We start from the raw sequence: 26,944 nt of genomic DNA, 5'->3' as shown, positions 1-26,944 counted from the left end.
TATTTCATTGAAGACCTGGGATTAAAACCCAGGCACTTAAGCATGAGAACCCAAGTCCTTACCTATTACAATAAACTGCTTTTACTACAAACTATGTATTTGTTGTTTACCTGTTATTGTTGCCATTAAGCAGATTCATTTTGCTTTCTCTAGAGAGAGTATGCTTAGTGGAAAGAGCCAACAGGTTTGGGAATCAGGCTGACCTGAGTTAAAATCATGATTCAGTCACCGAAAGCTGAGTGTCTTTGAGCAAACCTCTTACTTCTTACTGAGTGTCAGTTTTCTTATCCATAAAATGGGGATGATAGAAGCTGGATATGAAGATTGAATGAGGTGACAGAGGTAAGGTATCTCGCATAGGATCTGGCACAAGGTAGCCACTCAGTTAGGTCATTATTACATTAGGAACTGAGGCTACTGTCCCTTACCAGAGTCTAAAGCCAGCTTTCGTTGTCTTGCACTGACATTTCCTTCTCTCTTGTTAAATAGATATGCTCCTCTTTCCTTCAGGTGTCATGGCCTTACAAGCCATATGTATGCCAACATTTCCTTTGTATCCATATCATCCCAGACCCTGACTTGAACTTCAGTCTGTGATATCCAACTGCCTCCTCAGTATTTCTTTTTGGATTTCTAAAAGGCATTTTGAACTCAGCATGAACAAAAACTCCTGATTCCTGTTCCCACTAAATTTACTCCTCCTATAATTTTTCCATCTCAGCAAAAGGTAATTCCATGGAGAAGCTCCATAGTCACTCTTGATTCCTTCCATCATTTATATCCCACATCTGATCCATCAGTGACTCCTCTTTTCTCCAATTTCAACACATATCCAGAATCTGCCCACATGTCCCTCCATCTTCCACTCCTCCTCCCGCCAAGTCCACTTTATCTCTCCCCTGCATTCCTGCAGTAGCTTCCCAACTGATCTCCTTGCTTTTGCTCTTGCATCCTTCCCACAGGCTAGTCTCAATCCAGCAGCCCAGGTGAGCCTTCAAACATGTAAGTCAGGTCATGTCACCCTTCCGCTCAAAACCCTCTCACGCTTTCCCAACTCATTCAGGGTCAAAGCTTAAGTCCTCCAATGGCCTATAGAGACTTACATGATTGGGTCCTGTTACTTTCCCGACCTAATCTTCTGCTACTCTCCCTCTTGTTTGTTCCGCCTCCATGACTTCTTGCTCCTTTGTGGATGTGCTATGCCTACTTCCTCTTTAGGCTCCCTGGCGTCTCCCCATGCCCGGATGAGTAAGTACTTGCACATAGTAGGTGCTCAACAAATATTCTAAATGAATGGCTTGAATAATCATCTGGTTAAACACCGAGCTCACTTTGTATTGTGTGTCCCATGACTATGGCTCTTGCTTGCCCACCCCTCTACCTGTTGCTTTTGCTTTTCTAGCAGAGACATCCTGACTTTCCCACTATGCCTGGGAAACTTGGCGTTATCTACGATATCTATGAGAACTAGGATCAGGAAGATGAATCAGTTCCAAAGTAGTTCCTAACTCCAGGTTTCACCAACACTTTCTTTTTTTTTTTTTTTGGTAGAGATGGAGTCTTGCTATGTCGCCTGGGCTGGTCTTGAACCCCAGGGCTCAAATGATCCTCCTGCCTCAGCCTTCCCAAAGTGTTGGGATTACAGGCGTAAGCCACCATGCTTGGCCTATTTTCATTATTTTCTCCAAACATTTTCTAGAAAAAGGAACAGTTAACTGACTCAGGAATTCCATTTTCTTACTAGACACCTATATACTTCTTTTGCAGTATTAACAGATGTAACGAAGGACACAGTTTATTCACAGATTCTCTGGATGACCGAGTAATGGTTGTAGATTCATCCTGCCTTGTGGTGTTCTTAAGGCATACAGAAAACAATTTTCTTTCTGCTTCCAATATTCCTTTTTTGCTAAAAAGGTCTACTTGGACACAGACCATTCTGGGTAACATCTTTTTCTACAAAAATCAGTGTGATAAACTGTCTCAACTGTGCCTCTGGAGGGCTGGGTCCTTGTTATATCCCCTAGTGCAATGGCTGCAGGTATAAAGGCAGTTGAGTTCTTGAGAACGTGTTTTGGTACCTTACAAGGTGTTTTATGTAGAAACAGCAGGGTTTACCCTAAAAACAATTTGAGATCAAGCAAACACTATCCGTTTCCTTTGCCCCCCTTATAGGATTCTCCTAAATGAAGAGGGGTAGGATAGAGATCTTTAAAGGTGATTGAATACATTAGGGGCAATGACTTCTATTTACCGCAAGCTGGGATGTCACACAGATCAGACTTAAAGTTTTCATCCAAGGTGAAGCACCAGGGAGCTTCCTTCTGATTCCCTGGGTTGCGGCAGTAGGAATGGCCTCCATTCAGCTCTGGGAAACGAAGTGCAGTGAAGGTGTGTGTGTGTGGATACTGGGAATTCCACGGCTGGCACTGGCGCCCTGATTTGGTCACGCTGACGGTCCCCCGGTAGTCCACACCTGTGCTGTTATAACACTTGTGATCTGAAAAACACACAAAAGCCCAAACAATTAGAAAGAAACACAGGAGATGCTGGAGCTCTCCTCTAGCCAGCAGTTTCTGGAGGGGAGGGCACGTAATTAACCTTGTGGCCACAGCTTCCCTGCTGGTCAGGGGCCATGCAGGGCAATCTCCCTGCTTTGCTGGGCTTGGACCCAGGGCCTGCCTTGCAGTTACATTCCTGGGAGGATTTAAAGCTTTTGCTTCAGTAATAAAATCAGTATTCTAAAAGTATTTTTAACATTGAACACAGAAGAAATCGGAACTGGGGTGGGACCTAGGGGCACAGAAGTAATTTCCTAGTGAATGGTTCAAGGAAGGTTCAAGCCAAACTTTTCCTTCCATTCTGATTGACAGCTTTAGACATGAATCATGTAATAAGGAATCTAGTTGGTATTGTAATTCACAGAACATGCTTATTAGAGGCTGTGCATTCTGGGTTTCTAACAAAAGTTAGGGCTATCTCTGTGCTGATGGGGTCAGCACCCTTGAGAAGCAGATCCCATTAAGTAGCCCTCCCAGGTGGCCACAGGGACTTAAAGCACTGCAGAATCTGTACAGTTGAACTGAATTGGAGTTTGGAGAAGTAATAACAATAACAATAATGATGCTACTGAGCCCTTACCATGTGTTAAGCATTTTAGATGCATTCATTTACTTAACTCATAAAATAGCATTAATGACCAAATGGAAACTAAAAAATTGCCACTGAGATTAATTCTAGATGAAAGGGAAATGTACACTGAAATAGTCTTTTGCTTGGTGGTGTTGAGTGGGTAGGGGATGGAGGCAAACCCATCTATATCTTTAAAATAGTGGTATGATATGGTTTGGGTCTGTGTCCCCACCAAATCTCCCTAATCCCCAGTGTTGGAGGTGGGGCCTGGTGGGAGGTGATTGCATCATGGGAGCAGGTTTCTTGTGAATGGTTTAACACCAACCCCCCTTGGTACTGTCCTTGGGATAGTGAGTAAGTTCTCATTCTCATGGCCGTTTAAAAGCATGTGGCACCTCCCTACTCACTCTCTCTTTCTCCTGCTCCTGCCATGTAAGAAGCTTGCTCTCCCTTCACCTTCTGCCATGATTAGAAGCTTCCTGAGGACTCCTCAGAAGCAGAAGTTGCTATACTCCCTGTACAGCCTGCAGAACCACACGTGAACCAATTAAACTTCCTTTCTTTATAAATTACCCAGTCTCAGGTATGTCTTTATAGCAATGCAAGAATGTGCTGATACTTGCTATAATACACTTACCATGACGTGTACCATTAGTGCATTTATTTAGTACATTCACAATATTGTATAACCATCACCACTATAGGTTCTAGAATACTTATAGTACCCTAAAAGGAAACCCCATATCTATTAAACAGTCACTCTCCACTACTCCTAGCCTGGCCCCTGGTAACCACTAATCTGAATTCTGTCTATATGGATTTATCGATTCTGGAAATTTCATGTAAATGGATCATACAATGGTGTCTGGCTTCTTTTACTTAGTATAATGTTTTCCAGATTCACCCAGGTTTGTAGCATGTATCTGTATTTCATTTCTTTTTGTGGATAAATAATGTTTCACTGTGTGGATATACCACAATTTGTTTAACCGCTCCTCTACTGATGGACATTTGGGTCGTTTCCACCCTTTGGCTACTGTAAATAGTGTTGTTATAAACATTCTCATATGAGTTTTTGTTTGAACATCTGTTTTCAGTTCTTTTGATTACATACTCAGGAGTAGAATCGCTAGGTCATATGGTAATTCTATGTTTAAGTTATTGAGAACCAGCTCCCATATTTTAAAATTATTGTCTTCATGAAGCTTCTTGTAGATAACTATGTCTAATCCACCACTGAATGCTCAGGCACAGTACTCAGCCCATTGGAAAATAATTTGATTAACAGTATGAAAATCACTATGGGTTAAGGTCCAGCTTTCCCTGTGCCATGAGGTTGCTGACCCTTAGAACAGCACAGAAGGTCAGGGGCTACCACTTACTTTTATTTATAGGGTCTGCCATGGGAATTCCAATCCGGATACAGTTTGCAGCTTCTGGGCTCTCTGGCTGGGGGAGATCTTCACAGTTTGGCAGTTTCAGCCTCATCAGAATCATGGGATTTGATCTTGCAAAAATGTACTCTGTTTGACACAGGACATTTTCCAGGATTTCACATTCATCGCGACACAAGTCACGGGGCTTTGGGACGGATGAAGTTTCATCACAGTACGGGAAGGCATAGTGGCACAGGGAAGGAATGGCGAACTGAGAACACTTATCAGATAAGTGACTGGAAGTGCCAATCATAGTGAAGGCAGCTGGAAAACAAACACAATTATTAACTCCCAGAGGCCAGGGTTTATCTTCTTTGGTTATCTCGTCAACAGATATCAGATATATAAATACACATTGCGAGGAATCTGCTGTGCTGAAACAGACAAGGCCCAGAGAAGGAGATTCATTTCAGATGTCTAAGCAGCTTACTTTCACTGGCTTGAAAAAAACCATTTTGACTACAAAGTTAAAAAAACAGGATTAAATTACATATGTACCGTTTCCTAATAAAAAAATTAATTAGGTTAAAGTACAATATATTTTTCATTTTTTTACTACAAAGCAATCGAACTTTGTGTTTCATTTGGTGCTTTTTATTGGTTTTGTGAGGCTTCTAAAACATCTGACAGCTGTAGGGGCAGAACTTGTTTCCATAGTGGCTGAGCACAGGATCCAGTTCTGTGTCTTGCTGGATGGCAAGAGTTGCTGGATGACTTAGGGTAACTTGCTTAATTTCTATGTGGCTTAAATACTTTCTACTACTGAAAATGAGGCAACTTACTTGGAAGTTCTCAAAGAGCACAGTGCAATTGTTCCAAGGCGTATCATCGAATATTAGTGGTTCCTTAGCTTAATCTCTTACCAGTAGGGTAAGATGCACAAAAAGCGCACCAGCCTACCTTTGAATACCGCTATTGACAAGGAGCTTACACCTTACAAGGCAATCTATGAGGTTGTTGATACATTATTTCCCCAAGTATGTTGCTCAGAACATTAATTGTGTGAAATAGAATAGTGCTTGAGAAATAAGCCAACAAGTTTGGGAAATGCTGGGATAAACAAAGGTAAATGAATTTTTTTAAAAAACTGTGATACTTTCCACCAGGCTGATACCCGTTAGAAATCTCCAAGAGAGGATTTTTATAAATAGGTTACCAATTATTTACATCAAAACTTCCACTTTTTTTTTTTTTTTTTTTTGAGACAGTGTCACTCTGTCACCCAGGCTGGAGTGCAGGGTTATGCTCTTGGCTCAGTGCAACTTCTGCCTCCCAAGTTCAAGGGATTCTCGTACCTCAGCCTCCCGAGTAGCTGGGACTACAGGCACGTACCACCAGACCCAGCTAATTTTTATATTGTTTTTTAGTAGAGATGGGGTTTTGCTATGTGGGCCAGGCTGGTCTCGAACTCCTGGCCTCAAATGATCCACCCGCCTCAGCCTCCCAAAGTGCTGGGATTACAGGAGTGAGCCACTGTGCCTGGCCCAAAATGTCTACTTGTTTTTGTGGATATTCAGTTAAAAGTACGTTAAGGCATTCTTACATTAGGTTGAAATGGGTGTTTAACAGCACCTCTCTGTCAGTCCTACTGCTCTTTGAAATTTCAGAGTTTTCTTCCTGCTGAAATGAGGGCTTCAGAAAATGGCAACTACCTATTCCTATAGTTGCTTCTTTTGGTTGGTTAAAGAGTCCTCTGGGTTGCTGAGGCAGGAGAATGGCGTGAACCTGGGAAGCGGAGCTTGCAGTGAGCCGAGATCGCGCCACTGCACTCCAGCCTGGGTGACAGAGCAAGACTCCATCTCAAAAAAAAAAAAAAAAAAAAAAAAAATCCTCCCCCATCTTCCCCCTGGCCTCCTCTCAGTTCCTTCACATTCCTCATAGCACATAGCTTCCACATAGCTTCTGGATCTTTTGCTGTTCTATGTTTCTGCCTTGGGTTTGTTCTTACCTCTCCTAGGGATGCCAGATACAGAACAAGACAATGGTTACATTTCAATTTCAGATAAATATTTATGACATACTTATACTAAGTATTTGTTGTTTATCTGAAATTCAAATGTAACTGGGTATCCTGAATTTTTATTTGCTAGATATGGCAACCTTATTAGAATCTCATGAAGGCAATGTGAACGGATTGCAAAGGGTACGTGACACAGAGGCATCATAACTACACTAATGGAAGGGGACAAAGCGGCTGTAAGCATCAGAATGATGCATGCAAAATCCTACAAGGTAGCCTATGCTACTTTAACTCATGTGTGCTGGCAAGTGCTTCGCTACTAGATTTCCATCAAAAGGATACTTTCAATTAAGAAAAACGAAGGGTGAAATACTGAAAGCTAGAGCAAGAAGAGAGAGATGGTCATCTTGCCTCATCACTCACTTCACAGATGAAGAAGGGGACTTTTGGGGAAAGTAATCGATTTCCCCAAAGTTCACTATCATAATAGTTCCGGGATGAGCGTCCAGAATTCTAAACTCTAAATTCATCCCCTCTCAGTCGACATCATGTTGCTTCTAAACAGTAAGCTCTGTGAGGGCAGAGATGTACCTGGCTTATTTACACACCATCATCTCTCCCATTCAGGTTCAGTCCTGGTACACTGAAAGCACTTAATAATATTTATTGAGTGTTTGAATGAATGTGAGATTTCGCAAAGCTTCCTTTTCCTCTAAGAGCAACCTTCAATAAATTACTTTAATGTAAATTCCAGAGCACAGAGATCATGTCTCATGCTTTTTTATGGTCCTGCTCCCAACCCCCATGCCGAGCTTAATCCTTTGTCAAGAGAGGAGCTCAATAAAACTTTTGGTGAGAAAAATAGTTATTCAAGGGACAAATATAATTTCACTGGTGCTACTTACCTGTGATCTGATTTTCTATTTCCCCTTGCATGTGCAAAGACTCCATGTAGACGGTGCGGTTGCCAATAAATCTTGCACATGCAATCCCTCTGTATGGCTGACAGAATCCATCTTCTTCATACTCATCCCTGAAAGAAAGCACAGACAGACATCAGCTGATGCACCACATACATACAGGGCACGGCAAGCTCTGACTGCACGATACCCTAAATAGTCACTAGGGGGCACAGTTGGGCACAATATACAAAAGACTGGGCTAAGGAATTGGGCTTTTGCTCAGTTCTTAAAACATCTGTTGGTCATATTGGTCAAGTTTCCTACACCCCCAGAAAGTCGTCCTGAAGCACAAAATCATCCTTAAATATGGGAGAAAATGCTTTTATTTTCGCAGCTGGTGGTGGACTGGAAGATGATGTAGTTATAGGAGTCAAGAGGAAATGAGTTGGAAATCTGGGCACATGTTCTGCAGTTTTTTGTTTTTTAAGCACAGATTATTTCTGCTTCATTTGCTACAAAGGCGTGGGCGAATTAGCCACCAGATCCACTCCAACTGACATGTCAATTAGGGGGATCCATGGGGTGAGAAGCTGGGGGCAGCTGGGAAGAAACCCGACGGCAGCTGAGTTAGGTGGCTCTTCACTGCTTAACCTCCATTATCTCTACCCTGCCCAAAGAGGCCAGGGCAAACCATGGCCTGGAGAGTTTGAATTGAGGCACTAAATCCAAGGAAATCTAGAGAAAATGTCCATGGAAATTTTGCTTTCATGCTTCCCTAAAATTTTAAAAAATAGTCTTACTACAATTTTGTGGCCTCAAAATTATAATAGTTTTTTAAAAGAAGGGGTGGTAGATTTCATCTTGAAGACAGAGGGACACCAGAAATGACATGATTCATGTGCCAGGTAAAAGGACTGGAGATCTAAAACTGGAGATGAGGACCCAAGATGGTAGGCTCAACCTGAAAGGGCAGAGGCTACCATCTCCCACGAGGGCCTACGAGGAGCACAAGATCCCCCCAGTGCAGAACATCCAGCTGTTTCTCAAAGGCAGACCATAGCCAAACCAAAGTCTGCCTGCCACGTGTATGGGTTGACTTCAACCCTGGATGCTCCTCCTCAATATATCATTTCAAAAAAAAAAAAAAAATACCGTTTTTCCTCTTTGATTTCTTCTAAGTAAAAATCCCTCAGAGCAAAGTCAGGAGAACAAAATTCTCTTCCTGAGTTTAACATTTGGGTGCCCTTAGGCAAGCTGTCTGAGCCCTCTGAGCCACAATTTTCTCATCTACAAGTTGGACACAGTAACTGACTTCTCTGCCCTACACAGGAAAGTCATGACGATCCCATCAGATAATGTAAAAGCTTTTTTAAATTGTAGAGATAACATATGGCTATTCTTAAAGTATTTACAATGACCAAAGAAGACATTTATTTAAAAGACAGTTATTTACTAAGCTCCTACATCGTAAGAGGGACTGTGGTTAGTGCTGTGGTGCTGCACTTCCCACTTGAAGGTCTAGTGCAGGAGTCTAGCAAGTCAAAGGATAGCAGCAAACCAAGTGGAAAAATCACCTGATAGGACACTAATTTCTGCTTCTCTCTACTCCCATTCATTAAAAGAATCATTTTAAAGGTGAAGGTGGGGGAAGTATCTTCAGTTTAGTCCTGAAAATAGTTTGTATTGCAAAGCTCTTAAAAACTTAACCTTTAAATACACATACAAATGAATATATCATATACCTGACATAAAGACATTGAAATTTTACTGTTGCACAATCCTGCAAGCACTCCACATGTTTACTTTCATAAATCCTAGAGTAATGCTGAAGGCTTTTTGGCTTAAATTTTACTTGGGTTGTAAAATTAACCCAACTTTTATTGGGTAACTAATACCATAAACCTATGGGGAGAAAGAAGGTTCTTGATGACCTACACTTGGATCTTGGAAACCTAAGTACAGAGACCAGAATACACCCCCATGCCACCCCCTGCTATTACAGATGACGCTTTTCTATCCCTAGGCATTAGCAGAGCCCTGGATTTTTAAGGTGTCATTATGAGAACACTTCTTTCTCCCCCACATTAAACTCTCAAGGCTTCAATTTATATCTCTTGGGAGGACAAAACCCTGGAATTACCCCCACATATAAATCCCCAACCTACTGGGAGTTCCCATATTTTATGTGTGAGGCTTAGGCTAAACTTCTTACCACCTTTCCAGTTCACGACTCTTAAAAAGACTCTTTGAATACATTTTTTTTTCAGAATAAAATGGAATGCAATTCCTTGGCTGCACATTTCTTATCAAGGGCTTAGAGCTGCAGGTGTATTAAATTTTTGACTATTCCCAGAATTCCTCCTATCCTGTTCAGTCTCCTGGGGGACAGATTTTTTAAAAAGAACACACAAAAAACCAAAACCGGTATGTACTGTTATCTGCTGGGGAGTGGCTCTGTCTCGGCTCCTTATGAGAATCGCCTTGGCAGCACATTGGGAGGCTGAGGCGGGTGGATTATCTGAGGTCAGGAGTTCAAGACCAGCCTAGTCAACATGGTGAAACCCCATCTCTACTAAAAATACAAAAATTAGTTGGGTGTGGTGGCAGGTGCCTGTAATCCCAGCTACTCAGGAGGCTGAGGTAGAAGAACCCAGGAGGCGGAGGTTGCAGTGAGCCAAGATCATGCCACTGCACTCCAGCCTGGGTGACAGAGTGAGACTATCTCAAAAAAAAAAAAAAAAAAAGAAAAAGAAAAGAAAAAATCTCCTTGAGAAGCTTTAGGAAATACCAATGCCCAGGTCCCACCTTAGACCTATTAAATCATAGTCTCTGGGGATAAGGCTTAGGTACCCATGCTTAAAGAAACCTACCAGGTGATTTGAATGTGGTTGAGAACCACAACACTAAAAAAAAAAAACCAAACATGTATTGAGTGTCTGCTGCTCTGGGCTGGGTACTGTGTTAGGTGCTTTCCTCAAAGCAGCCCCTGATGAGCTATTATCCTTATTTTACGAGGGAGAAACTCAAAGTTATTTAAACTCAAAGTTAAGTAACTTGCTCAAATTCACAAAGCCAGTCAGTGGTGGAGCTAGGATTTAAACTGAAACTCAAGAGGAGGCCACTATCCCATGTTGTTAGGTCTGTAACTATGTTCTGCTTTTCAGTACTACTCTTAGTTAAATCAGCCTAATCGAGAAGGAGACTTATAATGAGTCTTGATTCTGTACCATATACTACTAAGTTTCATATACTTCTAAAACAGATACTAAGTCATTTAATCCCAACAACAATCTTATGAAGAAGGTAAAGATGTAATTATTCCCATTTTACAGATGAGAAAAGTGAGAGTCAGAAAGCATAGAGAACTTACCCAAAGTTACACAGCAAGTAGTAGAGCTAGATCTGCCCTAAACAGTGTTTCTAACCACACTCTATAGCTTCTTTCCAAGTAGTTTGGTGATGGAGCTTTTGCAATGCTTACAGGGGCTTTCTGCTGTGGAGAAGCTTTGGGGTATGCTGGGTGGTAAAAGGTTTTCTTTTAAACATAAAGTCAAAATCACTTTTCATTCTTTTCCATTTTTCCCCACTGGCTTTGGCTGGAGGGGAACAAATGCTCTTCCAGCATTAATCAGCTTTATGCTTTTTTCCGGCTCACACTTCTTTCATCATTGATGTCTTCCTGCCTCCCTCCACACTCAGCAAATTAAAAATGTGAAGCAAGTGGCAAGGCAGCAAAAGTGCAAGGGCACTTGCCATGAGTGTGCCCAAGGCTGCATGCAACGGAGAAGAAAAGTGCATTGGTAAAGGGCAAATGGAATTTGGCCATTCATCACAGTGGCTGGCACCAGCGTGCACCGGCTGCCTCACCGTGATGTCAAGCTGCAGGGGTGCTTTGTGATGGGAACTCATGTTTCTCATAAAGGTAACTGAGTAACCATGTTGCCAGCCTCTACAACCTGCCACATTCTCTGCCATGGGATTGGGAAACGCAAATGGGGTCTGCACTCCACCTCCAGGGTCTCCTCCTTCTCCAGGGCAAGGAGCTTATGAAGGATACTTGAAGAATGCTAAAAGGGATTGTGGAACACTGCGGCAGCAAAAGGAGTGCACATCTAGGAATGATTGCAGAGCAAGGGAAGGAAATGCTGTTCTGCAGACACTTTATAATCTAGTTCTTGTCAGCTTTTCCAGCTTCCTTCCCTGCCAGACAAGCCTACGAGCTTGATGATACTAGTCATATGGATGATCTTGCTAGTCTCAAACCACAGGATGCACTTCGATGCTGATGTGTTGTGGCCCATGCTCATCCTGAGGGCTGGCATGCCCTCCACCCTCTCATTCACCTTGTGAATGTTCTCATCTTTAAGATCCAAATGCCCCTACCTTCTCTGGAAAGTTAGTTACTCACTAACCCCACCCATTCCCAGTACTTTCATCAAACCATTCCACAGATTTCCAGTTTCATATACTATTTAATCTGTTTAGCGCCCATCTTACCACTGACTGGCCAACAGAACTAGAAGAGATGAGGAGACTGTCCCAGGCTAGCCCACCAACGTGGACCCTTCTCCATACCAGGAGTATGCTCTAAATTGGAAGCCATTTTCTCCCTCATCAGAATATACAGGGTATGGGCAGACATAGCTGAGCTGATTGGTACTGACAAATTTGGTCCTAAAATGTTCTTTTTGGGGATAATTTCAGTTAAAATGCCTACCTCTCCTTTTCTTTTCTTTTTCTTTTTTTTTTTTTTTTTTGAGAAGGAGTCTCGCTCCCATTGCACAGGCTGGAGTGCAGTGGCACGATCTCAGCTCACTGCAACCACCACCTCCCAGGTTCAAGCAATTCTCCTTCCTCAGCCTCCCGAGTAGCTGGGATTACAGGCATGTGCCACCACGCCTGGCTAATTTTTGTATTTTTAGTAGAGACAGGTTTTCACCATGTTGGCCAGGCTGATCTCGAACTCCTGACCTCAGATGATCCACCTGCCTCAGCCTCCCAAAGTGCTAGGATTACAGGCATGAGCCACCATGCCCAGCCTTCTACCTCTTTTTAATGAGAAGAGAATGGATGCAGAGGGACTTTCCTGACTGTAAAATCTCACTTAAACCAAATAATTGAAAACAGGTACTCAAACACATACACTTGTACACAAATGTGCAGAGCAGCACTATTCACAATAGTCCAAAGGTGGGAACAGCTCAGGCGTTCATCGACAGATGAATGGATAGAAAAAAGGTGGTAGATACATACAATAGACTATATTATTCAGCCATGAAAAGTGAATGAGGTACTGAAACAGGTTATGATGTGGAGAGCCTCAAAAACATGCTAAGGAAATAAACCGAACAAAAAGGGCACATATTGTATAATCCCATTTATATGAAATATTTAAAATAGATAAGTCTTCGGAGAAAAGCAGATTGGTGGTTGCTAGGGGCTGGGGAACAGGGAGGAATGAGAAGCAGCTGCTTAGTGGGCATGGAATTTTATTTTGAGATGATGAAAATGTTTTGGAACTAGACAGATGTGGTGGTTACACAACCTTACGAATATACTAACTACTATTGACTTATTCTTTTTAATATGGTTAATTCTGGCTGGGTGCAGTGGCTCACGCCTATAATCCCAGCACTTTAGGAGATCAAGGTGGGAGGATCGATTGAGGCCTGGAGTTCAAGACCAGCCTGGGCAACATAGTGAGGCTCTGTCTCTACAAAAATAAAAATAAAAAAATTAGCAGGGCATGGTGGCACACACACATAGGCCTATCTACTCAGGGGGCTGAGGCAGGAGGATTGCTTGGGTCCAGGAGTCCGAGGCTGCAGTTAGCCATGATCGTACCACTGCACTCCAGCCTGGGTGACAGAGCAAGACCATCTCTTTAAAAAAATAACGATAATAAAATATATAATAAAATAAAATGGTGAACTCTACATTATGTGAATTTCACTGTAATTTAAAAAAATATCATTTACACAAGGGCCAAGGTAGAGGGAGCTTGGAAGAGGGCCAATGGTTGCAAATTCAAGCCTCGAGATGGGGGAGGTTGTGGGGTAGCTTTGTAAGTCACTTCCAAGCAGACTAATCTGATATAAGCATGAGCAGTTCACTCAGTATAGCAGGTTCCTTTGTTCTGATTCTCACGGCTCTTCAAATGGAATGCCAGGGACAGTGGCTCAGCAATCCCACAGCATGGCAGCTTCGCAGGGACAGAGTGCAGTGAATTAATAACCCGACATCTCTTACCTCTGAATTTATCCCCCCAGCCCCTTTCATAGACGCTGTTTTGAGCCATGGAGAGGAAATCACATCAAGATGGCTGCCCCTAAAACCCCTGAAGGAAAGTCATCACACAGCTCAAAGAGATGCAGGGTCCACAGGTTTGCTCAGTGGGCAGTTTACTAAAGTGGGAATTACTTTCTGTCATGTGGATAGTAATTTCTCTTTACCCAAGCAAACACAACTTACTCATGCTTTCCCAAAAGACCATCATGGCCATGAATAAATGGAAAATACCCCTTTTTAAAACTTGTGAATCAGGCCATCTATTAGCAGATCTGGTTAAAAGCATGACCACATAACGGCTCTAGTAACCTCGAGCTGAGTGTGAAGCTTCCCACTTCAGAGGCAGGGTTCTTCTCCCTTGGGAGGGGCAAGTAGATCTCTTAAGGTAAAAATAGTCCTGGCTTTTAATAAAATGGGGCTACATTATAAAACTAAGGATCCAAGTAAAAGATGCAGAATTATTCCAGTGTAGATAGAAGATCAGAGACACAGACACTTTTAAGAACAGATTATAATTGGAGGTGGTCTGAAAAGTTACCTCCTATCCCAACCTACCTCCTTCCTCTTTCTGAGGAGACTTCAAGCCGGGAAGCAACCTTGGTTAACAGCTAACCAGGAGGAGGGGGCATCATTTAAATCTTATCAGCTCTAGCTGCACACACCTTGAAATGATGGCCCTGGGAGAGGCAGCATCTGGACAGGTGTAGGCAGAGACATGGAAAGGGATGGCTGGGGAGGGTGAGCATCCAGGAAGGGGAGCTGTCGGGAGCACCAAAAGCAGACTTCGCCTCAGGCTGGCTGTGGTCAAGAGATTACAGGTTAAATATGTGATCCTGAAGTTATCTCACAAACTCTCCTTTCTAAAGACCAGTCTGAAAATGGGCATCAAAAAGTACGTGTTAACATACTTGACCTTTAAGGTCAATTTTCAAAGGGAGCCAATCAAGGCATGTCAACCCAGATGGCCAACGACTCACAGAGAAGCCTTAAATCTATAGGGTTGAGAATTCAGCTAACCCTTACATCCCTTTTTCTTTTATTGGAATGCCTTTGTAAGCATAAGCAATTTTGAGGTGACTGTATCGAATATCACATGTAGGTTCCCACACCTGGTCAGTGACAATTTGGTTAACATTTATTCGCTTAGCTAAAGAGTCCCTCGCCCTGTTTCATACCACCTTTTTTCTTTAAAAAATTAAATCAAATTTTTGAAGTTTTTTTCCCTTGGCTATGAACCATTAAAACAAACAGATGAATAACGTTCTGTCATAGTTTCCAGAGCAGCACATAAGACTTACTTGTGTCCAACTCAGAAAAGAGAAGGCATTGGCTTTGCTTCATAGTGATGTTTGGAAACACAAGGGTTTGCATTTCACTTGGAGCAGCAGCAGAATTACCCAGGCTTGTATCTCACAAACGTAATTTGAGGGAAAATTACGTGTGTACTATATTTTATTCCTATTTAAACACACATTTGAAATGATAGGACTGCACTAGTACGGTATTTGCAAGAATACAGAAGATTGCTAATCAAAAGAATGAGTGATTTTTACTGTCTTCAATTTACTGAGGTTTTCAGGGTAAGGGCGGCCTTGCACCTTCTAAGAATGCTTTGGATGTTTTTACTTTTCCTCTGTTAAGGGCCTGCTTTGCCCCCAAGGTTAGGCTGAAGCTGGAAATGCATAGGTGACACCTTGAGTCCCCGAGTTCAGGGCCCCCGAGTTCTTATTAGAGACCCTTTGGATGTGCTTTGGCAGTTCTCCAAATATTAGACATTCAAACCACCCCCTAAAATTGCCTATTGAGAATAATGGGACTTTAGAATAATATGAAATTCACACATACCAATCTGGGCAGATTTTCTACCACAGATGTTACTGGAATTGCTTTGATTTTTTTTTTTTTTTCTTTCCTTTTATGCCTTTGGCCATGGATTGAAAAAAGAGAAGGTTTGTGGAAAGAGTGGTAAATGGAATTTAGGGACATCTTAGGAGGGTTTTAATTTCATCTTACTACTCAGAAGTGGGGTGAAACCCAATCCCCAATTCTTGCTTTTCTGTTTCATCTCAGCTTTGTTTCCCATTCCTTCTGCTGATGGTGGTTACAAAAGACTACTGGCCTCTGTAAAAAGCAGTGGTGAGTTTAATGCCTCTCTGTACCCTCAACTCCAACACCCACCCAAAAGCAATACAGAGATGCCCATGTCACAGGTACAATCTTACAAAAATTTATAATTTCAGAAGCAGCAATTTGCATTAAAATAATGATGAATTTGTAATGCACAGATTTGTCCTGTTCCTCTGTTTCAATCCTCCTAAAGGCTTCCCTTGTCATGCTAAGTAAAACTGGCATCTTTACATTGTCCTTACATCATCTGCTCCTGCCCCACCTCGCCTCTCTGACCTCATGCCCTGCCACTGCCCCCTGCCCCTTACTTGATTATTACCTATTGTATTAATATTTAGTCTCATCGGGCATACTCTGTATTGATATATTCAATTGTTTATTGTTTAAAAACAAACTTCATGGGAATAGGAACTTTGTTTTGGTCACTGCTATGTCCCTAATGGCCAGAATAGTGCCCATTAAGTGTCAACTTGTTGATAAATGTTTAATAAGTGAATTAAATCTCTCCCACTTTTTAATTTCTGTGTGGTGGCAGCAAAGAGGGATCCTCTAGCAATCTGAAATGTGTAGTCAATCTCTCTACTTCCCCACCCCAGCCACCCAACTCCCCATGCATTTTTCTTTATTTTTTGAGACAGGATCTCACTCTGTCACCTAGGCTAGACTGCGGTGGTGAGATCATGGCTCACTGCAGCCTCAAACTTCCAGGCTTAAGTGATCTTCCTGCCTCAGCCTCCTGAGTAGCTGGAACTACAGGCTCGCACCACCATGCCTGGCTAGTTTTTTCACTTTTTTTTTTTTGTAGACACAGGGTCTTGCTATGTTTCCCAGGCTGGTCTTCAACTCCTGAACTCAAGCAATCCTCCTACCTTGACCTCCCTAAGTGCTGAGATTACAGGCATGAACCACCATACCTGGCCTCCCCATTCATTTAGTTTTGCTAAATGGAAGAACTAATGAGAAGAGGAAGAGGGGCAGCTTCTAAGAGTAGCAACCTTGAAAACTAAATTTGCTTCCAAAGAAATTCTTGAAATTGACCACTTTCTTCCCTCCTGGTTCAGGTCCCTACCACCTCTCAACTGCCCCTCACTGAGAGCCCTGCCTCCAGTCTTCCACTCTTCCAATCCATCCTGCAAAGGCTGCAAAAGGCCATTTAAGGTAGAAATCTGTGTCACTGCTGAGGCTGATGTTCTTCACAAGCCATCTGGCCATTCTTGGGTCCACAGTAAGTGAATACTTGTTATTAGAATGCCTGTATGAGATTGGGAGCTCACAAGAATCTCAGCTAATTTGGTTTTCAAGTTAAGATGGTTTCTTCTTTTTCTCTTCGTCATTTCTTCTTCCTACCATTATGCATTATCGAGATTTTATTCTATGCTCAACAGTATTCTAGGTCTTGAGGTAGACATCAGAAAAATTACCTTTGACTTTCAGCTATGGATATAATTTGTGATCATATATATTTATGAAAATACTACATTGCCCCAAACCAGAAGCAAGCGAGAGAGACAGAGAGGAGACAGCGAAAGAGACAGACACACACAGAGGAAAGAGAAAGAGAGAAAGAAGAGAGAGAGAGAGAGAGAGAGATGAAAGTTACTATACACCTGCCTTGTACCAGGAACCCCTCAAGGTAGGTAGTATTATCTCCATTTTATAGTTGAGGAAACTAGGTCCAGAGATTAAGTCTCTTTCCCAAAACCTTAGGTCTTGCTCCAAATTTCTTGCAGTGTCCATCATAAGAAATATATAATAAAGTCAACAGCTTTGAAATGTGTACATATATGATTTAGTGAAAAAGAGACAACACAAAAGAGTACTTGCCCAAATAACACTGCCATATAAAGTGCTGATATGTATAAGAAAGGAGCTTAGATGGAAACAGTTTGATTTTATTGAATTATTCATCCTCACAGTTGCCCAAGTGCTTAACAATGATACAATAGTTAGGTTAAAATACTGAGGAAACAAGCTCGAGGAAAGGTGCTAGGCTTTGTTTTACACTGCCTAGACTCAGCAGAAGGGAGAGAATTTGTAAGCAATGGCTAAAGAAGGATTTTTAGAGGGAAGAAGAAGGTGGAAGATGTGGGAGGTACCTAAAGCCAGAAAGACAATGAACAGAAAAGATCCCTCCCAGGCAGCCTGGCCGGATTCAGGGTACCTCCATCCAACAAGGATTGTTCTCACTTCCTAGATATGGCCAGGAAAAATGCTAGCCAAGTACATGTCAAGTTTCTCTAGGGCATTGCCTAACTCAAGCATGATGCTGGGACTGAACTTGGAATTGCTGAGTGGAAAAGTCACTGGACTGGAAATGAGAAGACCAAGGTCTTGGTCCCACTTTGGCTGCCAACAAAGTTATTTCCATACAACCTTGGATAGGTCACTTACCCTCTTTGTCTTCACTTACTCCATTTGCATAATATGGAAGTTGAATGCTATAATATGTTCTTTCCAATTCTAACCTTTTACAGTTACTCTAGTGTAAGCTCTCAATATATCCCACCAAGATGGCTGCAGGAGTCCCCTAACTGGTCTACCTCCATTCTTGGCCTGTAAATTGATCTTTCCCGTTGCCGTAGAATGATGAGCTAATAGGTAGATCACATTATCTGTTTCTTACAAATGTTCAGTGACTCTCTACTGTATAAAGTCCACTGGCAGCAGTCCTAACACATTAACAGCAATCACAAGGTCCCTACATAACTGCCCCATGGACATCTTCAGCCCCATCTCCTGCACTGCCCTTCTTGGTCCTCAGGTCCTGGTATTAAAGAACACCTTATAGTTTCTGAACATATCACACTGGCACTGATGTTCGTGCCTTGACTATTTCCCTTCCAGGAAATCCATTCTCATCTTTCTTCACCTGACTCTCTCTCCCTCATCCTTCCAGTTTCGGTCCAGTCTCATCTCCTTTAAGATACTTTACTGAAAGTTTCAGATTAGTTAATGAGAAAATATGTGCTCTCTAGCATCCTTCATTGTATAATTATTATCTGTTGAGAAGTCTTTCCTCTACCAGGCAGAACGTTCCTGAAATACACAACTGTTCTTACTTTTCCATGTAGTCGTAATGCAACCCCAATCTCACTCCCAGCAGAGTCTAGAACATATAAGCTGGTTTGTAGAAGCCACCAAATAAATGTTTATAAAAGTGCACTCTATGTTTCTCTGCTATGGCTATACAGACCTCCTCCAGATTCCAACACCATCAGCCTTTAGCAAGCCCTCATTTGAATACAATCCCAAAGGTGGAACAGGCAAGTTCCATCCCTATTTCTTAAGTGCACTAGGCGAGCTCCCCATAAGCCCTGCAACTTTAAGTCTTTTAGTTTAGGAGCTAGCGGGTCAAAGGCAGGCTCAGGGCTCCCCACCCCTCCCACTGATTTCTCTAACGAGAAATGGAAAGGCTTCAGAATCCCTGGGCGCAGGTTGCTGTTGTGTGGGGCTCGTAGAACAGAATCGTATCTGACTCCATGGGAGTATTTGAAGCATTACTAAACACCCCTAACCTATCAACTCCCGGCTTTGTAGTCATTTCCAGTTGGAATGTTTTTAGGCTGAAAAAAGACAGGTTTGTGAAAAGACATAAACATCTTTGGTGAGAGGTGACATATGTTTTCTCCTAGTGAAAGCAAGGCACTCCTGTAGATTCTGCAGTTTTTGGATACTGCATAAAACACATCTCTTAGGCAATTAATCTCCTGGCAGGCTTTGAGTGAAGCAATTACCCCATGTTTTCCTTTGTCATTGTTCGAAAGTTTAACAGTGCATCTATCTACTTTATTTGAGTCTGGAAAGCCAAAGCCCGCCTTGAAACCTCTGCAGCAAACATATGTAAAAACGTTTAGTGTTCACACGTTTGATTTAAATATTGACAAATTTTTTCATTAGAACATTAAACCCTTCTCTTTATTCATCTTAAATGCTTTCCAGGAGAGTGACTTCCCCCATTAGAATGACTCCTAGTAACTCAATACAAACTTTGCAAGCAAGAGACCATGGAACATGGTAGGCTATTGTGCTCACATTCTGTGGTGAGGCAGCTGTAACTGGTTATGAACCAGTGCTGGAAATAGTATTTGGAGCTTTCTTGGCAGATTTCTTACATCGTTATTCAATATGAACTGCAAATCATATGCTCATAGTTATGAAAATGTCAGGAAACTCCTAGTGTTCATGCTTTGTTTGACAAAGCTATTTTTGAATAGTGTTGGAAGGCACAGGCGTCCAGCACTTGGGATGCAGAAGAAATGAACACCCTCCTACCCCTGGCAGTTTTTGAGAAGTTGGTAATTTGCTCCTATATGACAAGAGCTCAACTCTGAACTGATGGACGTATGTTTCACACAGTCTTGATTAGTCCAGGATGTGTGTCAGGGCTACTAGAGGTCTGGAAGGAAATGCAAGAAACTTGTTCACTTCTTGCTCAGTTTGGATCAACTGAGCTTCAGACCAGGGTCAGCAAACTGTTTGACTCTGAATCTCAAGGGCAGCTGAGCAACGCTCCCCAGGGACAGGAGCAGGAGAAAACTGGGCCGAGAAGGAAAGGAGAGAGCAGACAGTGAAGAAAAGAAAAAGGGGCAGATGGAGACAGAGAGGGAAGGAGAAAGGGAAAAAGGGAGAAAAAGAAAGGCAAAGCTGGAGATCAGTCTAACATCTAACAATAATACAATAAATGTGCATGATGTAATTTATAATTTAAATTTAGACTTTCATCACATTCTTATAAGATACCCCAGGGCATTCTCATTCCACCCTTTTAAAAATAATAATTGTTGTGGCAATTTTGAAGAATAGAAGCACAAAGAAGGGAATGAAAATCATCTATATCCACAAACCACAGATAATTAAGGTTAATATGTAGCATATATTCTGTATGCATACATATAACACAAATTATTTTTGCAAACTGGAATTACACTAGACATAGTTTTTTCTTTTTAATGTAATATGTATTTTCTACATTAAGTATTCTTCTAAAATATTACTTTCAGTGACCACAATTACACAGTTACCATTATATTCAACTTATCATTTATAAAAATGTTGAGATAAACATCCTTGCAGATAGATCCTTATATACCTCTATGATTATTTTTCTAGGCTCATAACAATAAGTGGAATTATTTTGGGGTAAAAAGTATGCACTTTTTCAGGGCTTTTACATGTATTTATAAATGTCTTTTAAGAAAATTGTTATAACTTATATTTCTACCATCAATGTGGGAGAGTATTTTCTGCACTCAATGCCTGCAAGTGCCTGTTAAAGTATCTACTAGGTATAACCACTTTTTAAGATTATACCTTATTTTTTATCCTTAGTAAAGTGAAACATCTTTTTCATATGTTCACATTTGTAAAACTTTTGTACTAGTTATTACATAAACTGTTTGTACATTTTTAGCACTTTTTCTGTCCATTCTATGTTTATATTAGTATTCTTTATTAGATGAAAACACTGAGGTTTTATGAGATTAGCCAACTTTCCCGTGATCACACAGCTAGTTAAGTGGCAAAAATGGGATTCAAATTTGAGTTTTCTAAGTTGGCTTCATGTCATGCCAGGCACAGTGTTCTTTTCTAAATTCCAAGAATAATAATGTCCTTAAATCCAACATGTCAAAGACAAATCCACTGAATGCCAAAATGAATGAAACCCAGGGAATTTACAATAGTATACCAAGACATGGTGTCCCTCCACGAGGATCAAACAGCATTTTGGTCTTTGATTATACTCACCAAACTATGCTTGGAATATTTGCGGAGACATAGAGGTAGCCTGTTAACCACTTCTATAACATGTTTTATTTAAATGATCTCTATTGTCCCTTCCAGAGTGGCAGGCTTAAAGCAAAGCTGGAGGGGGAGACCATGTCAGGAGAGAAGCTGAGGAAGGGGAGGCTTGCCGTTGTAAATCAAGATGGTGCGTTAGTTGGTAGTATATTCTACTGGATCAGTGAGGGAATGTAGCTATCAAAAAAGCTGAGTGACATTAGGGGCACTTGTGACTAGGACGTATTCTCTGAAATGAGGGAGGAGCCATTCTTTCTTCCCTCTTACTGGTCAAACTTCAACTTCACCTGGAGCATCAGGTACCACTGTGGACACCAGATATCATCAGGGCTATACATCAGTGATCATTCATCAAAAGCAAAGAGGCTAGGTTGGGGAAGAGAACTAAAATGATGTCACAAGAGGAATCACTGAAGGAGCTAGAGATGTGAGCCTGGAGAGAAGACTTCAGGGAAATGAGAACATCGTTCAAATGCTTGAAGGACAGCTCTGTGTCCTCTACCAGACAGATGTGTTCTTTAAGGGCCTTTTCCAGTTCCTCATCTCCAGTATCCTAGCATATGGGGGTCAGCCAAAACACAGATATCTATTGGTGGCCTACTGACAGTCCACTCCTCCCACTCTTGGGGCTACAGCGGTGGACAAGGCAGAACCCCTGCCTTACAGAGCATGCATCCTAAGGGTTTCCAGTACATGACTGCTGAAGGATGGATGAATACATAAGTGGATGTCTCAAAGATTAAATATCAAAATGGGGAACCATGGAGGAACATTTGGATTGAGAGAGTAAACCAATGATACCCTCAGAAATGGTGGGTGAACAGTGGAAATGCCAGTTCCCAGAAAGCTGAAGTCAAGAGGTTTGAGGAGAAAAGGCCAATTAGTTCCTTTTTCCCCATCCTCACATCACTAAGTTACATTTTAATGAAAGTTCCACCTGGTTAAACTGCACTGATGACTCCTGCTGTTTTTAGGATGAAGTGCAAATTCCTTAACCTGACTCATAAGCTAGCTCACAAACTGGAGCTCAACTATATTTCCTGCCTCAACATCTCGGGTTCAGACAAAACAAGGAGAATCAGATATAAAATTCCTGCTTGGAGTCAACTAAATGCAGGCGAAGTGAGGCTAAGAGGAGCAGCCTTCAATGAACTTTACTGGTTCCTTCAGCTAGCACTAATTGAGCACCTGGTCGGTGCCAGGTTGTGGCAGCTAGTGCAGGTTCTGGTGCTCAAAGAGTTCACAGTTTAAAGAGAAGGAAGTACCTAACCATAATGAAATGCCATAAGGGCTACTACCTGGTGAGGGCTGCCTCTCCAAGGGTAGAAGTCAGGAAGAAATGGCAGGAAAAGATGCAGAGGTAGATCTATTGGTTCATTCTGCAGATATTGAGTGCTTGCTATGACTAGCCACTACTTTAGGTGCCAGGGCTCAGTGGTGTACCAAGGGCTGGGCAACAGAGTAGTCTGCTCTGGTGCAGCCAATATGGGGTGCAGACTCTGTGGATAATTTAAAAACAATAACGACACCAATTATAAGTTAGTCCACTTTTATTACCATTATGCACCGGCAATTCAAACAATGTTGTTTAAAACACTCTTCCCTGCCAGGGTGGATGTTCCCACTGCCCACCCCTTGGTACGCCACTGCTGGGTCTACTGCATTGAACAAAACATCCCTAAATCCCTGCCCTCATGGCCATTTACATTCTGGGGGAGGGACAGTGGTGGAGACTTCTAGTTGTCCATCAAGATCTGCTCTTCTCTCCCAGTTTTAATAGAACTCCTTACATTGACTGACCACCAGCTGGAGACCACAGCTAGATATGGTCATGTGACTACATTCTGATCAAGGAGGTGTTTACCTTCTGATCAAGGTGTACCACCTCTGGGTCACGTCCTCACCAAAATAAAGAAGAAACAGGAGGAATGAAGGAAGGGAGGAAGGGAGGAAGGGAGGAAACGAGGAAAGCAGGAAAGGAGGGAGGGAGTGAGGTAGGAGGGAGGGAGGAAGGAATGAAGGGAGGAAGGGAGGGACAGGGAAAGAAAGAGAGGAGACAGGAAGGAAGGGAAGGGAAAGAAGAAATGAAAGAAGATAGGGCTGAGCTCTAAAAAAAAAAAATAAGAAAGAAAGAAAGAAAGAAAAAAAAAAAGGTATCCCCGTGACTGGAGTGTGGCCATGAAGAGAAGTGCTGAAGAAGCCATCCAGAGCAAGGTAAACACTACAGGTTGAGGCTGGCAGAGGAATAAGACAGACTGAGCCTAGATGTTACGGTGAACACTGGGAACAGAGATACCCTTCCAGCTATGGAGAGCCTCCTCTAGACTGGAGGGAAATGGATTTCTACCTTGATTAAGCCATTCTCCATCCATCCATCCACCCATCCATCCTTTTATTACACCAACTTAGACAAACCCTAAATAATACTGGGAGGTAGACTATAAACAAATAAAGGAAATATATAATCTGGCAGGTGTTAAGTGGATGCAGGAAAATAAAGTGGGGTGGAGGAGAGTGAGTGTTGCTGGGTCAAGGAGGCTGCAGTGCCATTGTTACTATTAGACCTGCATGGTCCAGTATGGTAGCAACTAGCCACCCGTGCCTGCTTTTGAACATTTGAATGTGGTGGGCTCAAACTGAGATGTGTGGTAAGTGTAAAATACACTCTGGATTTCAAAGATGTAGTACCAAAAAAAAAAAAAGAGTAAAATATCTCATTCATATTTTTATATTCATTACATGTTAAAATGAAAATATTTTGGATCTTTGGGTTAAAAATAGATCATTAAAATTACTTTCATTCATTTTTACTTTTTAAAATGTAGCTCTTAAAAACTGAAGATGACGTATGTGGTTCCACTGGACAATGCTGCTTTAGGCTCCCCATAGTAATTCCTCACTGTGTCCCCACACAGTGCTCTCCATGAACCTACCTTTGTATTGTTGACTCCCTAGGCCTCCCCCTACTCCAACCTGTCCATGGTCCTGTTCATGGGAAAGAATCCTGCTCTCTGGATATTAGAGTTTATTGATAATAATCATCATCACCCAGTAAGTTCCTTTAAAGACTCAACAAAGGGAGCTCCCTGTGTGGAGGCCCAGTGCACATTGCCTCTTTGGAGAACAGTAGAGAAGCACCAAAATGTTTTGCTTCTCAAAAATAATACAGCATTTCCTGACTGGACTGCCACAATACACACATTTCCACCATTGGAAGTTGCCTTTTCTTAAAAGTTTTTATTTCTAGAAGACGCCTTTTTAAGAAAGTGGCATTTGAAAAACTCACAGTATCCCAGAGCAAGGGCTTTGGAATCAAATAAACCAGAGTTCAAATCCTTGTTCTGCCCTTTCTTAGCCATGTGGCCTTAAATAATTACTTAGCCATTTAAGCATCCATTTCTTCATTTCCAAAGTGAGGATATTATCACCTACACCTTACATGGCTGTCCTGACCTACTGTGGTTCCACCTTTAACACATGTGCCATGGATACAGGTCAGCTCAGATTATAGACTACAGGCCCCCAGCCATCACTTTTTTTTTTTTTTTTTTTTTGAGACAGAGCCTCACTCTGTTGCCCAGACTGGAGTGCAATGGCACAGTCTGGGCTCACTGCAACCTCTGCCTCCTGGGTTCAAGCGATTCTCCTACCTCAGCCTCCCGAGTAGCTGAGATTACAGACGCCCACCACCATGCCTGGCTAATTTTCATATTTTTAGTAGAGACGGGGTTTCACCATGTTGGCGAGGCTGGTCTCGAACTGCTGACCTCGTGATCTGTCCGCCTCGGCCTCCCAAAGTGCTGGGATTACAGGCGTGAGCCACCGTGCCTGGCTGCCAGCCATCACTTTTAAAAAGCTGTTTAGAATCATGAATAAGGATAAAAAAATATGACTACGGGGGTATATACTTTCCCTTCCACTGCCTCTCAGAAAAATTCTACCAGAGGGAGAGGGCTGAAAAAGGCAGTAAAAGGGGGACCACATTACCCCAGAGGACAAACAATAAACGCCAAAATTCCCGTTGTGCACGTGTATAGCATTCTACTGGGAGGCCAAGGACTCAGGAATATGTGTGAAAAAAATCAGTTGAAATAGCTCTTTAAGAAGCAAGAAAAACAAGGCAATCCCATCGTGCCCTCAGTGGAATGTCCTTTTCACCCTCGGGTTACGCCAGCCAGAGATGACCTGTCAAGGTGAGGCTGGCTGACACACGATGAAGTGTTTCATTAATACCGTCAAACCATGACAACATTTACGGTCCACGTGCTGGACCTTCACGAGTCACCTAGACATGAATCTTTTTAAATTTACATAGCCCAGAACAGTTGAAATACCAACAGCTTTTATCCAAGAGTCACATGGAGGAGTAAGTGCTATATATGCATTATCTCATTTCACTCTCACTGCAACACTGGGATTGTTAACTAGGTATTGTTAACTCTGATTTACCAAGGCCTAAAAAGCTTCCTCATTTTCCCCTTGATCCAAGCATCAGAACGAGGGTTAGAATCAGGTCCATCTAATTCTGGTTTTTTTTTTTTTTTTTTTTTTTTTGAGAAGGAGTTTCGCTCTGTAGCTCAGGCTGGAGTGTAGTGGCATGATCTCAGCTCACTGCAACCTCTGCCTCCCGAGTCCTGGTTCAAGCTATTCTCCCGCTTCAGCCTCCGAAGTAGCTGGGATTACAGGCATGCGCCACCATGCCCAGCTAAGTTTTGTATTTTCAGTAGAGATGGGGTTTCACCGTGTTGGCCAGGCTGGTCTTGAACTCCTGACCTCACGATCTGCCTGCCTCGGCCTCCCAAAGTGCTGGGATTACAGGCATGAGCCACCGCACCTGGCCAGGTCGATCTAATTCTTAACCATTTTGCTATACTGCTAAATACAGAAAGGCCAGGCTTATAATGTTTACATTTATTATGAATTATTAATGACTTATAAACTGAATGGGATCTTGCTTGAATGTTTTTATTATTGTTATTATTATTTTGAGACAGGGTCTCATGCTGTCACCCAGGCAGGAGTGCAGTGGCACAATCACGGCTCACTGTAGCCTTGACCTCCTGGGCTCAGGTGATCCTCCTGCCTTAGCTTCCCAGGTAGCTGGGACCATTGGTGCCCACCACTACACCCAGCTAATTTTTGTGTGTTTTTTCTGTAGAGAAAAGGTTTCACCATGTTGCCCAGGCTGGTCTCAAACCCCTGGGCTCAAGTGATCTCCCCACCTTGAACTCCCAAAGTGTTGAGATTACAGGCATGAGCCAAAGGTACCCAGCTCCTGTTTTAATTTTTTATGAAGACAA

At 42.2% G+C, this 26,944-nt stretch overlaps 1 protein-coding gene across 2 annotated transcripts in view; it reads right to left on the bottom strand.

The window, feature by feature from the left end:
* The window catches only part of ROR1 (receptor tyrosine kinase like orphan receptor 1), a 409,576-nt gene that overhangs the window by 35,533 nt on the left and 347,099 nt on the right, over positions 1 to 26,944 (bottom strand). For both annotated transcript variants that reach the window (XM_017962122.3, XM_017962125.3), the window contains exons 5-7: positions 7,434 to 7,561; positions 4,515 to 4,832; positions 2,255 to 2,500 (exon numbers count right to left, since the gene is read on the bottom strand). In XM_017962122.3, the coding sequence (XP_017817611.1) occupies positions 2,255 to 2,500; positions 4,515 to 4,832; positions 7,434 to 7,561 (692 nt within the window). The remainder of the gene's footprint in view (positions 1 to 2,254; positions 2,501 to 4,514; positions 4,833 to 7,433; positions 7,562 to 26,944) is intronic.

The sequence above is a fragment of the Papio anubis genome, chromosome 1 (assembly GCF_008728515.1).
Source record: "Papio anubis isolate 15944 chromosome 1, Panubis1.0, whole genome shotgun sequence".
NCBI classification, from domain to species: domain Eukaryota; kingdom Metazoa; phylum Chordata; class Mammalia; order Primates; family Cercopithecidae; genus Papio; species Papio anubis.
This window is presented reverse-complemented; position numbering and strand designations above follow the sequence as displayed.